Source organism: Pipistrellus hanaki (genome assembly GCF_964339955.1).
Source record: "Pipistrellus hanaki genome assembly, chromosome: 8".
NCBI lineage: Eukaryota > Metazoa > Chordata > Mammalia > Chiroptera > Vespertilionidae > Pipistrellus > Pipistrellus hanaki.
Window position 1 is genome coordinate 43,582,833 of NC_140510.1, and position 16,520 is coordinate 43,599,352.

Below are 16,520 nucleotides of genomic sequence, written 5' to 3' on the forward strand. Positions count from 1 at the left end.
TCTCTCTTTTTTAAAAATTTATTTTTTATTGATTGATTTCAGAAAGGAAGAGAGAGTGAGAGAGAGAGACAGAAACATCAATGATGAGAGAGAATCATCAATCAGCTGCCTCCTACATGCTCCACACTGGAGATCAAGCCCACACTGGGGATTGACCTCACAACCCAGGCATATGCTCTGACCAGAAATTGAACCGTGACCTCCTGGTTCACAGGTTGACTCTCAACTGCCAAGCCACACTTAAATCACTTTCTTTTCAACTCTGGCTATACCCTGCCAATAGAGTTTGGATCATTCCTAGACTAACACCAATTTTATCATATGAGAGGATGCGAAAGCATAATCACAAAACACCAAGTCCCTAAGTAAAAACCTCTTCACTTAAAGCAAAATAAAGGAAGGTACATGAAATGTTCTTGGAAAACCACTAGAATGAGCTGTGAGGACTTCCGTCCAGTTATATCTCTTTTCATAGCAATGACATTTGAAAAGAAAGACTATTCTTTCTTTCAATCAATATTTTTGGAAAATCTCTAGATGTAAAGGTCATATTTTAAGGTCATTTAAACACAAATCAATACTTCAATGTTGCATTCTTTTCTTTATATTTGTGTTTCAGTATTTTTGTAAATAAAAATCTAACTGTATCTATTAATTATGTTAATCCCAAATGAACAACCACCACCACCAAAAAATAAAAAATAAAAATAAAAAATTTTTAAAAATATGACCTCAGGTCTTAAGCAGGTGAGAGGTGTCTTTTTCATGTGTAATAGGATGGCTGGAGTTAGGCAGCCCAGGCTGGAGCAGCTTCTCAAGGATGTCCAGGAATCAGACTCAAGTTACCTACCTGCTCTGCCATTCGTAGTCATGTCTGAAGGACCACAGCATGGCTGCTGTGCATTCAAGAAAGAAGAAAGAAGAAGAATTGGCTATTGTTTTTGACCCATGCTTTATTTCAAAAGGGACAGCCTCCATAGAGACTTGTGTCTATATTTCATTGACCGAAACAGTATCACCTGGCCTCCCCTGCAAGGGAGTCTGGGAAGGTGACTACTTTACTTTCCAGCCCCTGTAATAGAGGCAAGCAAAGGAAATGGGGTAAGATGGGTGTCAAGTGAGCGAACCTATGATGCCTGACATAGTGATTTCTCTTACATATAACAATGAATACAACTTATAGCTACATTCCTCCCCTGCAGTCTACTAGCTGGTTTCACAATAATGTATAAAGATTATACAGGAAAAATGCTTTCTAAATTATAAATTGCTTTTTGAATGTTATCTCTGAGATATATTTAAGTGATTAATTGGATTCTCGACTTCCAAAAAATTGGCTTTGATTCCAAACTTGGCATACAGAAATATATATATTCTCAACCAATATGATAGCATTATTTTCTCTCTTTTCAGTAATCATCTATAATAATAAAAGCATAATATGCTAATTAAACCAGACAGCCGAACGACCTTCCAGATGTCATTCCTTATGGACAAAGCTGCAATGGTGAGGGCTGAAGCAGAGGTAGTTAGGGGCGATCAGGCAGGCAGGCAGGTGAGTGGTTAGGAGCAATCAGGGAGGCAGGCAGAGGTGATTAAAAGCAATCAGGAAGACAGGCAAGTGATTAGGAGCCAGCAATCTTGATTGTGTTAGGGATGTCCGACTACGGGCAGTCAGACATCCCCCCAGGGGTCCCAGATTGCCAGGCTGAGGAACACCCTCCCACCCCCTGCACAAATTTCGTGCACTGAACCTCTAGTTGTTAATAATCATAGATACTGTTCTGGGTCACCTTGGGTGAACATTTCTCTTTTTATCTCCAGCCATTCTGTTGTCCTCACATTTATCTCTTTGTATCTGAGAGTAGAAGCTGTACCTGAATTACAAACAGTAGGGAATTGCCAATTCACCATCTGGCTATGTATTCTTCTTCCTTAATCTACTGCACATTTTGTCCAAGTGCTGATTTATTGCATTGAGTAATTGCATCCAGACAGCTATATGCCAATCATGTGTATCCTGATTACTCATTATGAGCCTTAGGATACCATACAACTCACTAATGAGCACATTATAATGCTGGCCAGTGCCAATTAGATGATAATCATGTGCACTGCTTTATTTACAGTCCATCCATTTAAATTAATTGGGCATTTAATTGAACACAGTGTGAAAGAAATTGGAGTTGCATTTCTCAGTTTAACTTACTTTCATCTGTCATCTCTCACATAGCAGGTGAGATTATTCATTTGATCTGGAAATTTAAAGCAAATATAAATGGACATAATGCTTATTTGATAATGGCACACATATGTAAATTTATCTCAAAATGTGTTAGAAAATAGCAATAAAATTTGCAAATTTTTAATCTCCACTAACAGCCTTATATGACCTGATTACAGAGAGAATATACATATCTAAGAGAATCCAGCTCTCAGCTGGAAATATGAGGTGGAATCTTAAACCAACTTTATGATAATGTCCTGATATTTTCTTAGGATAGGAAATTTACATTTAATTCATGAATAAGTATGTGGTAAACCATATTTAATTATGATTCTATGTATTTTTCTCTTTCAGGACATAGTAATCAAAACATTTCAGGATCTACATTTTTCAGTGAGTGTTTAATTTCCAAACATTGCATGCATGAATGCATCACTAAATCAAAAGTGTCTATTCATTGAAATAATTTCCTAAAAGCCATGTAGAATAGACATACAATAACTACATGAAAAATAGTTTCTAGACCAAAAAAAAAAAAAAATCTAGAGGCCAACTCTTCTACTTTTTTTCATAGTCACATTTCTGGTTTATAGATATCTGCCTCCATATAATTTTAAGAAGCATTAATTGAACTGAGGGTCTCTTCCCAAAATAAGTAGGAAGATGTGCTGCTCCAACTATTCAAAAAGAATTCTTCATAGGAAAAAAAATCATAAATAATTCTAATAAGCTAATTGGAACTAAACATATTATGGAAAGAAAACCTTGGTGGAATTAATAATATGCCAATTTCAAAGTTATATTGTGTTACACTAAGCAACCTGAGTTCTTTCCCTTTTTGCAAGTCAATGCAAACAGGTGATGCAAATAAAATAAATGATGTAAAATTTTTAAAAATATATTTTTCATTCTTAAAAATATTTTTATTGATTTCAGAGAGGAAGGGAGAGGGAAAGAAAGATAGAAACATTAATGAGAGAGAATCATTAATTGGCTGTCTCTTGCATGCCCCCAACTAAGGATCGAGCCTGCAACCCGGACATGTACCCTTGACTGGAATGGAACCTGGGACCCTTCAATCCACAGGCCAACTCTCTATCCACTGAGCCAAACCTGCTAGGGCTGGGCTCATGTTTTTATAGGACTTGAAAGAAATAACTGAGGCTCAAACCAGAAAATACATGAACCTGGATTCTCTAACCCTATCTGTCTGATAGAGTCACATGTTGTTACTGGGAATTTGACATGTGGCTACTCTAAACGGAAATATGCTGAAAGTGTAAATACACATTAGTGTTTGGAAATTTAAAATGATAAAATAACAAAATATTAATAATTTTATATTTATTACATGTTGTGATAATATCTTGGATATATCAGCTTAAATAAAATACATTATTAACATTAATTTTACCTTTTTGTTTTTCTTTCTTTAGTATAACTAGAAAATTTTAAATTACATTTGTGGCTTGCATTAGTGACTCATTATATTTCCATTGAAAGGCACTGTTCTATCTTAATGGGAAGAATGAACATTTCCCACTTTTATTATCTTGGAACTAACAAATTATGGGCTCAAAATAAAAAATAAAATAAAAACACACACAAAACCCCTCTTCTGCCCTTGAGGAATTCAAAGTCTTATTTACTCCAAGACTTCTCGTTGATTCTCATGGGAGACTGGCTCCTGCATGGAGTAAGCACTGAGTGATGCCTGAAAAGCTGCTGGACATTGGCTTTTCACTCACACTGGACCTACCTTATTTCATTTTTCTATATACAGGCATTTACAACTAAATTATTATCAAAGGTCATTAGACGTGAGCTTGGATCCCAATGTATGACAATGTGTGTGAAAGTAAAATAATCATCATTATCTTCTTAAAGGAAAAAAAAAATAACCCATGGCACTTCTGTAATTGGTGCAACAGCTGTGCATGAAATTCTAGAGTCAGGTCAACTGATAGGGGCTCCTGTTGTGACCAGTTTGTAGTAGGCTCCTTTCTGGGCCATCAGTTCTTTATGGGTGCCCTTCTCAATCACTGTCCCCTGTGACATGACAGCAATGATATTCGAGTTCTGGATGGTGGACAGACGGTGGGCAATGACAATGCAGGTCCGACCTTCTCTGGCTTTGTCCAGGGCAACTTGTACCGTCTGCAAAGCAAAGGTAGAAAGATGATGCAAACATACATGCTTGTTCCCCTGGCCACCATTGAAGGGTTCTAATTCCGCCTGAGTGACATTGCTGTGGTCAGGGCTTAAACCCAAAGGCTTGACATAAAAGAAATAAATTTTTGCTGAATATAATGCACCAATGGTTTGAATTGCAGTCCATAAGCTGAGAAATGTCAGTGAAGCTAGAATGAACCAAACTATGAGGTCATTATGTAATTTCAAAATACCTGATAGTCTAGTTTGTTAAAATGAAACCAAGGAAGCAAGGTAAGGTAGAAGTCATTGATCATTCCTGATTTTGTTCTTCATCGAAGATATTTTAGCTGTCTCCAAAATGGAATCCTGGTTTTTAAGGAGTTAATAAATAGTAAATTTCATAATTGTGTTTTGCTCAATTTTATCTCCTTTCATTGAAACTGCACAACAGATACCGCCTCTTACTTGGTGTTGTATGCTGCCTACCTGCTCTGCACAGAACTTTAGAACTATAAAAATGGCAATGCCCAACAAATTACCTGGATTATTTTACTTTACTTAATAAAGCTAATTATTGGCCTTTGAAAAAAAAAAAGTCACCAAGCTTAGAGAATCTTAAAAACAATTTTTATTTTAAAGTTAAAATATTTTTTTTTAATTTGAAGCAAACCTATTTTAAATTACTTTAGTTCAGCGATTTTCAACCATTGAGCTGCATGAATTTTTTAAACATGCAATACCTGACTATGCAATCGGGAGCACTGACCTCTTTTCCCTTAAATTGTCAAATTAAAAAAAATGACAACAGCCAACACAACAATAGCCATCCAGTGTGAATGAATCAAAACAAAATTATATCTATTTTTCATCAGATCGACAAATGTGTGTGTGTGTGTGTGTGTGTGTGTGTGTGTGTGTGACAGAATTTTAGTAGTTAATGTGTGTCATGAGATGAAAAAAGTTGAAAATAACTGCTCTAGATTGTTGTCATTGGCTCCACAGAGTACTGGCAATTTCTACTGTAAATGAATCAGAAAATTGAAAATAGGACAAATATTGTAGGAAAAGACTCATTTATAATGATCTAAGACTTCAGAAAATCAATACATACCTTTTCACTTTCTGTGTCTAAGGCAGAAGTAGCTTCATCTAGTAGCAATATTTTAGGATCTCTCAAAATGGCCCGAGCAATAGCAATGCGTTGTTTCTCTCCCCGAGAGAGCTGAGACCCCTGGGACCCAACATTAGTTTCATATTTCTGGAAAAAGTATGATAAGTTTGAAAACCAGTAGCAGCCATTGCTCCTATCCCTATCAATGATCCCTCTGGGAACTGAAACAATTTGTTGTTTTTTGAAATTGGAAATAGTGAATGAATGGGTCCTTCTACATTGGATGTCAAATCCATCTAGAAATCTGTGACAAACATAGTTTGTGATCTTTTTCGCTGGGAAAAAAGGGGGCCCTTTTACACCCTTCTCTGCATTTCCTTAAATTTCGTATTTTGATCTCTTTCTCCATGAGTGAGATTTCTTTTTTTTTTTTATAATTAACATATTACCTTTTTATTAGTATAGATTTACAAAATCCAACATATTCTTACTATTTTCTGTTAAAGACTTTGTCAAGCATTGCTTCAAGATTCCCTGATTTCCAAACTCCTCTGAGGAAGATCTAAGACAGAACAATCCTTGGAAAAGAGGGCCTTTGAGAGATCTGCTAGTCAAGCCCCCCGTGGAGGAGGTATCATTCCAGCATACAAGCCTGGAAGTGAATCCTCATTTTGCTGCTACAAGTTCTGTGATCGTGAGAACATTATTTACATTTCTTTGAGGAACAAACCAGTCTGAAAGATGCAGATGTTATTAACTAGTTAACATATTTGTTGTGAGTTTTAGATGAAATTTGGAAGGAAAATTCTTAGCTAGATTCCTGGCAATATACATAAAAATAGTTAACATTGATGGACTATTTACTAGGCGATTGGTATTGTGCCAAATAACTATTCTAGTTAGATTATCATTTAATAATCACAAAAATCATTTTCTCCCTATTTTACAGGTTACAACACTTAGGCACACACAGCTAAGAAAATTGTGTAAAAATAGACAAATAAATAGCACTGACAGTGGATTCTAGATCCGGGTGTGTCTGGCTTCTGAACTTTTGCCCTTGACCGTTACTCTGCCTGCCTTCCACAATAAGTCTGCTTCTGCCTGCCTTGCCTTCCTGAAAAATGCTCAACCAAGCCAAGTGAGACTCATAATAACCTACCTTGTCCTACTTTCATCACTGAGGAAAAGTGCTCAGTGAAAGGTATTATAGGTCTACAAAAAGTATTAAAGGTATTATAAGTCTATCTGAGAAAGAGGCAATAAATTAACTCTAAGCCAGTGTCTTCCACAAAATGAGTAGGTGCTCAACAAATATTTGTGGAATAAATGAATCTTTCAGTGGACAAAAGCTTTGCCTTTAAGACATGTTACAGCAAATAGTCATGTCCACATTAGGCTATAAGACAGAATGAGGTCAGAGCCCAAGACTTAGAAGCCTTTGTGAAAAAAAGAAAAGAAAAAAAAGCCCACCACAAAATTTATAAATGTAATCACTTACGAAGAAAAGCAATTTCCAAGTGGTATTTAAAAGAAAGAAGTGGAAAAATTTAATGTAATATTTGGCTCCTAAAATCCAATTTCCACGTCTTAATTTCCTTTGTGATCCATCACCAAGAGAGACTTGGTAGATGAAAAACTTCAGAGTTGATATTGTGCTAAGTTCACACTTGGCTCTGGAAGAGTGTGATACGCTAAGGCAGATGCACCTTACCTCACCAGCTGCACTGGTTCCTGGGAAACCTCTCCAGCTGCAGTCTATGCTGCCAAGTAATGAAATTATAACCTCAATAACAGCAGCAGCTTTCTTTGTGTGGCTATTATATTTATTCCTTCATTTTAATGTTATTTTTTATAGATGACTTTGCAGATGACTGAGTCTCAGGCGTGGTAAATCATGGTACCAAAGTTACACAGCTAGTAAGTAACAGAGTTTGGTATCAAACCGGTCTGCTTTAAATCTCAGGACTTTTTTTTTCTTCACTCTGCTATGCTGATTTTCAATGTGCTCCTGCTTTATGTACTAAAGCATCCTTGTACCAGATAATATAATACTTTCCAAAAGTAAAAAAGTAGTTGATGGACATTCATTTTGTTTAAAGGACTGAAGTGAACCCTGGCACTGAGAAATAAATGGTGTTGCCTTTGACTTTCTCTTTGAGCCCAAATCATAATACTCTTTGGTTATTCCCTCTCTCCCCATCACCATCTCCCCTAGGGAATGAATGACTCTGACGCAGTACTCACCTCTGGGAGTGCCATGACGAAGTCATGCAGCTGAGCCTGCTTTGAAGCTTCTATGACTTTTTCCATGGGAATGTCTTTGGTGTTGTCCCCATACTTGATATTGTCTGTTATGCTACAGGCAAACAACACCGGTTCTTGGGAGACAATTCCAATGTTGGAACGGAGAAACTGGACATTTACATTTTTGCTGTCATGCCCATCTATCATCTGCCAACAGAGGTAACAACCAGGGCATTAAGTTTTAGAATTCCAGCAGCAAGGAAAGTTTATATTCTAGAATTAATATTATGAAGGACATTTGTTTTGCTTAAGAGACAACAATCCCAGGACTCTTAGAAATAAATTATGTTGCCTTTGATCCTGGTGTCTGTCAGAATGGTGTCAAAGTTATAATTAGACTATGGTTTTATTTGCTTCCCAGACTTTAGCTCTACAGGAGGTACAAATGAGAAAGTACTCAGGACAGTATTTAGTTGTGGGTTTTTTTAGTGTTCTTATTGATTTTTAGAGAGAGAGGAAGAAAGAGGGCTAGAGAGATAGAAATATTAATAAGAGAGAAATATCATAGATTGGCTGCCTCCTGCACACCTGCTCCTGGGATGAAGCCCACCATCCAGGCATATGCCCTGAGCAGGAATTGAACCAGTGATCTCTTGGTTCATGGTCGACGCTCAACCACTGGCTAATTTGTTTTTGTTTTTTAAAATAAATATTTATCATTCAGATTACTACAATTACTCCTCTTTTTTCCTACCATAGCTCCCCTCCACCTGGTACTCACCCCACCCTTTATCATTACCCCCGCCCCCACTGTCCTCATCCATAGGTGTACAATTTCCCCTCCCCACATTAACAGGTAGTTTATTTGCTTATAACCTAAACATTGTCAGTTTGAGAAGAAATCCACTATGATATATAGATCTTGCCATTTAAATTCTAGGTTTCTTTTCTTTCTTTCTTTTTTTACCCTTGGTAAAAATTTATCCAAGAAACAGGATACATATGTATTTTAAAACATGAACCATCAGAGAGTAAACTAGAAAATTAAGCGTGATTTAAGTTTTGGCGCTCCTTGTTTTTTCCTTTTTCTTTTTTAATTCCTTAAAGACGTAGTAGAATAAAAGGATCACTGGCTCTGAATCTCTTTGAGATAACAAGTGATGAAATTAAAAAAACAATAACAACAACACACTCTCAAACAAGGTCAGGTTACCCACTCCCTGCCCTGTCTCATAAGGTAAAAAATAAACTTGTATTAGATGGCAATTTTTTAAAAGTCCAAGTAGAGAGAAAAGCAATCATTTTTAACTAAAATACTATGTTGTTGTTGTTTTTTATTACTGTTCAACCTGCTACTGTTTAGCAAAAAGCAACATTTCCATAGTGTTCATCTCAAATCTTATTGCTTTACAACTGTGGTATACCATTCTTTAAAAATAAAAAGATGAAACAGTCAATCCAGGATTAATTTGACCTGGCTTTCATTGAAAAGGGGGGAGAGAGGAGGATGGCAGCAAAGAAAAGACCAATAGACAAAAAGGAAAATTAAACATACAAAGATTTTCTTTAAAAAAAAAAAAGTTTTCAACAAAAGGGAAAAAAGCACCGAAAGCTCATGAGTCAAAGCCATAGCCAAAACCATGTTCTATCTTATGTAATTTTCTTTTTTTGCCCCTTTTTTCCTTTTTTTTCCTTTTCTTTTTTTAAATAAAATCTCTCCCAAACCATCATCACTTTTTTTTAACTTATTTTTTTGTTTGTTTTTTTTAAAATGTATTTTATTGATTTTTTTACAGAGAGGAAGAGAGAAGGATAGAGAGTTAGAAACATCGATGAGAGAGAATCATCCATCAGCTGCCTCTTGCACACCCCCTACTGGGGATGTGCCGGCAACCAAGGTACATGCCCTTGACCGGAATCGAACCCGGGACCTTCCAGTTTGCAGCTGACGCTCTATCCACTGAGCCAAACCGGTTTCAGCCATCATCACTTTTATTTTTTTTAATTTTTTTTAAAATATATTTTATTGATTTTGTACAGAGAGGAAGGGAGAGAGATAGAGAGTTAGAAACATTGATGAGAGAGAGTCATCGACCAGCTGCCTCTTGCACACCCCCAACTGGGGATGTGCCCGCAACCAGGGTACATGCCCTTGACCGGAATCGAACCTGGGACCCTTCAGTCCCCAAGCCCACGCTCTATCCTCTGAGCCAAACCGGTTTCGGCCATCATCACTTTTAATCCTCCCCAGATTGGGCTTCCTCTTCAGACCCATCCGCCCCAGACTTCTCGGGCGGAGGGCTGGCAGAGCCTTTCTTCTCTGGAGGGCTCTCCGGCTCCTCGTCCTCCTCTTTGGGAGGAGTCCTTTCCTTTGATACCTTTGGAGCTGTGGGGCGACCCTCTTTCCCTTTGCCTTTCACAGGGCTTGGCGTCACTGTAGACTTTGGCCTGGGTTTGGGCATTTTCTTTTCTTTCCTCTCAGGTTTGGACTTCTTAACCGTCTTTTCGTTTTTCTTTTTTGAACTGCCGTAGTCACTATCATCATCGTCTTCCATTAGAAAATCTCCATCGCTGCCGGAATTCTCCTGGAATTGTGCCTCGTCCTCTTCCTGTTCTTCTTCACTGCCCCCATCTTCCAAGAGCATCCCTCTCTGGTTAGAAGCTGCTTTAGAGGCTGCCTGCCGTGGATGGCGCACATTTTTATGATCTTCCTTTTCATCCTCACTGTCCTCTGCTGAGTGAGAATCGTCCTTCTGAGTCTTCACACCTTTCTCTTCTGAGTCTTCACTACCTTCCTGTGGATTCTTCCCAGACCGCCTTTTATTTTGAGCTTCTCGTGGAGATGATTGAATTTTCTTAGCTGGAGGACCTGAATCTCTTCCGTAATCTTCATCAGGATCATCAGATTCCTGAAACTGTGAATAATCAACAACCTTCCTATTTCTGATAGGCCGAGATATGTTCGCTGTGGAATCAGGACCAGTTGAGAAGCCAAAGACCAGGACTCCCACCCCCACCCCGCGCGATGGGCGCCCCACCCCCCCGCCCCAACTTTGGCCGAGGGGGCAGATACCGCAGAACCCCGAGCTGCTGGCTTCTCAAACACCACCACTCCTCGGCTCAGAGGCCTGTAACCGGACGAAGCCCCCGTTCCCCGTCTCTTCAAAATGGATCAGTGTACGATTTTTGTACAGTCTCTTCCCGCACCGCACCTCCCCCTCACCCCCCAGAATTGTCAGTCCATTCCCTTTCTATGCCCCTGATTCTATTATATTTACCAGTTTATTCTGTTCCTCAGATGTTTTTATTCACTTGATTTTTAGATTCATTTGTTGATAGATATGTATTTGTTGTTCATAATTTTTCTTTACCTTTTTCTTCTTCTTTCTCTTCTTAAAGAATACCTTTCAGCATTTCATATAATACTGGTTTGGTGTTGATGAACTCCTTTAGCTTTTTCTTATCTGTGAAGCTCTTTATCTGACCTTCAATTCTAAATGATAGCTTTGCTGGATAGAGTAATCTTGGTTGTAGGTACTTGCTGTTAATCACTTTGAATATTTCTTGCCACTCCCATCTGGCCTGCATAGTTTCTGTTGAGAAATCAGCTGACAATCATATGGGTGCTCTCTTGTAGGTAACTGACTGTTTTTATCTTGCTGCTTTTAATATTCTCTCTTTGTCTTTTGCTCTTGGCATTTTAATTATGATGTGTCTTGGTGTGGTCCTCTTTGGATTCCTTTTGTTTGGGGCTCTTCGCGCTTCCTGGACTTGTAAGTCTATTTCTTTCACCAGGTAGGAGAAGTTTTCTGTCAATATTTCTTCAAATAGGTTTTAAATATCATGCTCTCTTCTTCTGCACCCCCATAATTCAGATGTTGGTTCACTTGAAGTTGTCCCAGAGGCTTCTTACACTGTCTTCAGCTTTCTGGATGCTCTTCTCTTCTTGCTTCTCCAGAGGAGTGTCCTTTGCCTCTTTGTATTCCAAATCTTTGACTTGATTCTTGCAATCCTCTAGTCTGCTGTTGGATCTCTGTATATTATTCTTTATTTCAGTCAGTGTATGCTTAATTTCTAGTTGGTCCTTTTACATGTCCTCAAAGGTCTCACTAAATTTATTGACCTTTTCTAGAAAATCCTTGAAAAACCTTATAACCGTGGTTCTTAACTCTATATCCAGTAGTTTGCTTTTCTCTATTTCAGTCAATTGTGACCTGCTTCTTTGTTTCTGCATTTTGAATGCTTCCCTGTGTTGACAGAGTGGCTTTGTGTGCTAGGTGTCCTATAGGGCAGCGTTTTTCAACCGCTGTCCTGCGGCACACTAGTGTGCCGCGAGATGTTGCCTGGTGTGCCGTAGGTGCAGACAAGACAAGAATTTTATAATTTTTCACTATTTTGTTTACTTAATATTTCATAATAAAGTAATTATAAAATACTTTCTTTGTGTTTATTTGATTCCTATTCAAGAGAATTACTTTATATATAGTCAATATAGGCACAGAGTTAAATTCTTTAACATTTTCTAATGGTGGTGTGCCTCGTGATTTTTTTCATGAAACAAGTGTGCCTTTGCCCAAAAAAGGTTGAAAAACACTGCTATAGGGCCCAGTAGCTCAGCCTTCCCAGTAACCTGAGTTGAACACTCTTGGTGCACCCCTTTTTGGCTGTGTACACAGTCTTGTTGTAGTTAAGCCTTGACTGTTGTTGGTATTGTTGGGAGGAATTGGCCTCCAGGCCAATTGGCTGTGAGAATCAGCTGTGTCTACAATGGGAGAACTTCTGTGCTCGAGACACCTTTATGGGGCAAGACTTGCTTCAGTGGGGCTTTGTGCTCACTGTTTGGTGCTCACTGAGTCTGCCACCTGAGTGTGTCTCTTATGGATCTGAGGAGTTGTAATCTGGATGGTCCCACCCTGACCAGTGGGTACATTGGCTCTTGGATCTCTAAGGAGGTGCTAATTTAGCCTCTGCCTGAGGCCACCCAGCAGGAGCTATAGAGATATCTGCTGATTCCTCTTCTTTGTTTGGGTTTTGGAAGTGCAAAATGAGGCCCACCTGTAAAGCAACTAAGCTGCTGTGGGGCCTTGGCCCTTCTTTTGGATGATCTGGGTCTCTCTGACCCAGCTGCAGTTTGTTAGGTAATTTTAGATTGCAAAGGGCCAGGCCATTCATATGCAAAAGCTTCTGAGCACAGCTTGGATGGGGCAGGGTCTCAGGGAATTAACAGGGCAGAGCAAACAGCTATGGTTGATCCTCAGCCCTGCTCTAAGAGGCCCCCAGGTCTCCGTGTCCCTCAGTAATCTCTGCAAGCACCTTTGAGAGAAAGCCACTCTCATGTTCCTGCCCGATGCCAGACAGGCCAGTTTCCCCTGTATGAGCCTGGGTCCCCAGAGTCTCCCTGGACCTGGAGTTCAGAACAGTCAGGGGCTTGTATCTCCCTTCCAATTGAAAAAGACAACTGTGTCCCCAGTTTCCAGCCCTTTCCACATGTGTGCATGCCTCTGTACCTCTGCACTTTACTTCCACACCTCCTCTGAGTCTCCGAGTGCTTTTCTCTTTCCTTCTAGTTGTAGAATTTCCACTCAGCCAGCCTTCCGTGGTTCTGGATGATGTTCGCTTTGCCTTTGAGTTGTAATTTTGAAGTGGTTGTGCGAGGCAGCAATTTCAGGTGTTTACCTATGCCACCATCTTGGCATCCTGTTTGTTTTTCTAACGTCCCTTTATACTTTTGTGCAGGGCATCCTCCACAAGTTTAGTAGGACGGCTCAAATTTGAGACCCCATGGGTTATAAAATTGGACCACATCAGATCAAACCTGTTTTCACAATCTTACTGACATAAGCCTCTGTATAACTGAGATAAAAGACCTGAGTAAGAAAGGAATACATGTATTCACCTAGTCAACAAACATATATTGAATTCCCTACCACAGAGGCACTATGCTAAGCAGTCTTTTGCCTACTATAGAAAGAAAATACAATCTTTTTTTAGGAACTCACCCTTAGGCAGTTAAGTACAGGAACTCAAATATCTACCATTTGAGCTGGTTCACTTAAAAGCACTAACATACTACTGTAAAGTATTTGGCCCTTTGATTTCAGAAAAAGACTATGGTAAATGGTGTGAGCATATTATATTGTAGATAATATCTCAGCAATGAGAAAAGCAAACACTGTTAGAAAGAACATAAGGCATTTCTCAACAATTAGCCCTCTCTCATTTTTCTCTACTAATTTTCCATAGTTTGTATAGTCCACAAAGCACAATAAATACGTAATTAAATACTGGAGCTTTTTGCTAATTGTTGCACATGTGCTAGTATTGTAAGCTCCTAGAAGACAGACAGGTGCTTCATGGTCCTTATTGTCTCCCACAGGCCCAGTGCAATCCTGCACACCATAGGTATCCAATTAAATGTTGAAAAGGTTGAATGCTTGCATTCAGTAGCTTCCTTAAGAGCAAAGAGGGTTTTAAATATTGCATAAAAGGTGGTATTTTTTTTTTACTTAAAAATGTTTATGGAAATGTTTTATAATGATAACAAAATATATTGAGTCCACAAAATGCAAGGAATCGTTTTGATTTCCTCATGGACATTGCTATCTACCTGGGACCCGAACATTCACTGAGCACATTCAGAGAAATATACATAATATGTGTGCTTTTCTCAGCATTTCTCTTCATAAAATTATCTATGTTCATTGAAATGAAGATTAAATTATTCAGGGAAATTTTTTAAAAAGTCTTTTTCAAAAATATTAAGATGAAACAGTCAAGTGTGGAGCAAAATAAAGCATTTTCAGACCCACGCCTCTGCCTCACATCTTAGAAAACTACTGTGGATATATTCCAATAAGATAAGAGTGAAAAGCAAGAAATAGGAAGATTTAGGGACTAGGAAATGATAGATCTAATCTAAGAAAATATTGCAGGAAACTCAAGGTGAAAATTATTTAGCAGATACAGGTTATTATTAGCCAAGACAGTGGCAGAAATGAGGGAAAGAAGCAGATCCCTCAGAATAGGTAGCAGGATAGAAACTCTGGAAGAACATAAAGACTTATAAAGGCAGAGAATACCAGAAAAAGAAAGTCTTTCAGAAAAACCAGAAAGAAAATGTAATGCTAATAGACCTCACTACTTGACTAAGGGATAAACACTATTTATTTATATAATCAGAATAAAAGTTGTTCATTGATCTTCAACTTTAAGAATCAGCCTAGCCGAAACCAGTTTGGCTCAGTGGATAGAGCATTGGCCTGCGGACTGAGGGGTCCCGGGTTCGATTCCGGTCAGGGGCATGTACCTTGGTTGCGGGCACATCCCCAGTAGGGGGTGTGCAAGAGGCAGCTGATCGATGACTCTCTCTCATCGATGTTTCTAACTATCTCTCTCCCTTCCTCTCTGTACAAAATCAATAAAATATATTAAAAAAAAATCAGCCTAGAATGAAAGCAGGAAAGATAAGAAATGTTATAAACAGAATGTGAGCATTTTGTATTCTTGATCCTATAAAATTATAGTTAATAGGACTTTATACGTTAAAGGAGGAAGAGGTAAAAATAAAGGTAGAATTGCTAATATTCTCATCTTAAAAAGGGAGAATTCCAGAGATGATATCTATATGTGGTAAAAAAAAAAAAAAAGAAACAGAAGTATATTAGTTAAATTTACAAATAGAGGAGATTTTATATATCTATATTGTGAGGGGGTGGGTAAAAAAAGAAAGAGTGGTGAGGGCCATCTAAATTTTCATCTCTTCAACAGAATCTAAATTTATTAAATCACAAAACAGCAGCATAAGCATATTATTTAGAGGTATTGAGGTAATCTTTGGACATCTGAGAACATCAGTGGTTGCCTTTGAGCAGAGAAATGGGGGAGTGGTAGATAGGGTAGAATAAAAACTTGTTTTTCATTACAAATCTTTCTCATTTCATTTTTTTACTCCTCTGCATATATTCTTTGGAAAGAAAGAAAAGAAAAGAAATGGAGAGAAAAGAGAAAGAAATACTGTGGAAAATAAACAACAAAGAAATCTGCCAATTTTTCAAATATTCTCATCAAACCTTTATGGTGCATGACTACCATTTGAGTTCTTTATGCTATTTAGACTTAAGCTTCTTAAACCAGGATTGTCTCAGATTTCTTCAAATCCTCGTTCTTGCTCATCTATCACCATGTCCCTTATCACCCCCACTTTTTTTCCATTCCCAGTCATTAGTCTCCTGATTAGTCTGAACTTTCTGCTCCATTTACGGGTAAGTGAATGCTTCTGTTAAATACACTCATCTCAGCTTTGCAGTGTGCCTGGTTTTCCTTGTCTAACTGGTCAGCAGGCCATCTGGAACTGGAAAGAATCCGATATTAGAAATTGTGAGGTAGAATCAGGTCAACCAGCAAATGACTGGTACTGGAAACTATCCACATGGGGGAAGGCCAGGGCTAGTGCCTTAGAGTGAGTCTGGCAAGGCGCAATCTTGAAGACCACTTTCAGGGGCGGGAAATATCCTGCAGAAAGCAAAATCCCCTAAAGCATTTGCATTGCTTACCACCTTCCCTTGATCAGGATCATAGAAACGCTCCAACAGCTGGACACTGGTGCTCTTGCCACATCCACTGCTTCCAACAAATGCCAGTGTTTGCCCTGGACTAACCGATATTGAGAGCCCATTCAGAACTTGTACATCAGGTCGAGAGGGATATGTAAATTTACAGTCAATAAAGTCAATCTGCCCCTGGAAGTTGTCCTGTAGATGGGAAGATTGGGATTATAAATAC

The 16,520-nt window shown here is 38.5% G+C and overlaps 2 protein-coding genes across 4 annotated transcripts in view; both read right to left on the bottom strand.

Moving 5' to 3' along the window:
* Nucleotides 1-3,519: 3,519 nt before the first annotated feature.
* The window catches only part of ABCB11 (ATP binding cassette subfamily B member 11), a 93,312-nt gene continuing 80,311 nt past the window's right edge, over nucleotides 3,520-16,520 (bottom strand). For all 3 annotated transcript variants that reach the window (XM_084892289.1, XM_084892290.1, XM_084892291.1), the window contains 4 exons: nucleotides 16,292-16,489; nucleotides 7,740-7,946; nucleotides 5,493-5,639; nucleotides 3,520-4,384 (listed from right to left, as the gene is read on the bottom strand). In XM_084892289.1, the coding sequence (XP_084748415.1) occupies nucleotides 4,184-4,384; nucleotides 5,493-5,639; nucleotides 7,740-7,946; nucleotides 16,292-16,489 (753 nt within the window). In that variant the 3' untranslated portion in view covers nucleotides 3,520-4,183. The remainder of the gene's footprint in view (nucleotides 4,385-5,492; nucleotides 5,640-7,739; nucleotides 7,947-16,291; nucleotides 16,490-16,520) is intronic.
* Nucleotides 9,746-13,435, bottom strand: LOC311626887 (nuclear ubiquitous casein and cyclin-dependent kinase substrate 1-like; the record flags this gene model as incomplete). The annotated part of the gene is made up of 2 exons (XM_084892819.1): nucleotides 9,746-10,790; nucleotides 13,416-13,435. The coding sequence occupies 2 exons, from the start codon at nucleotides 13,433-13,435 to the stop codon at nucleotides 9,977-9,979; spliced, it is 834 nt and encodes a 277-aa protein (XP_084748945.1). The 3' UTR covers nucleotides 9,746-9,976.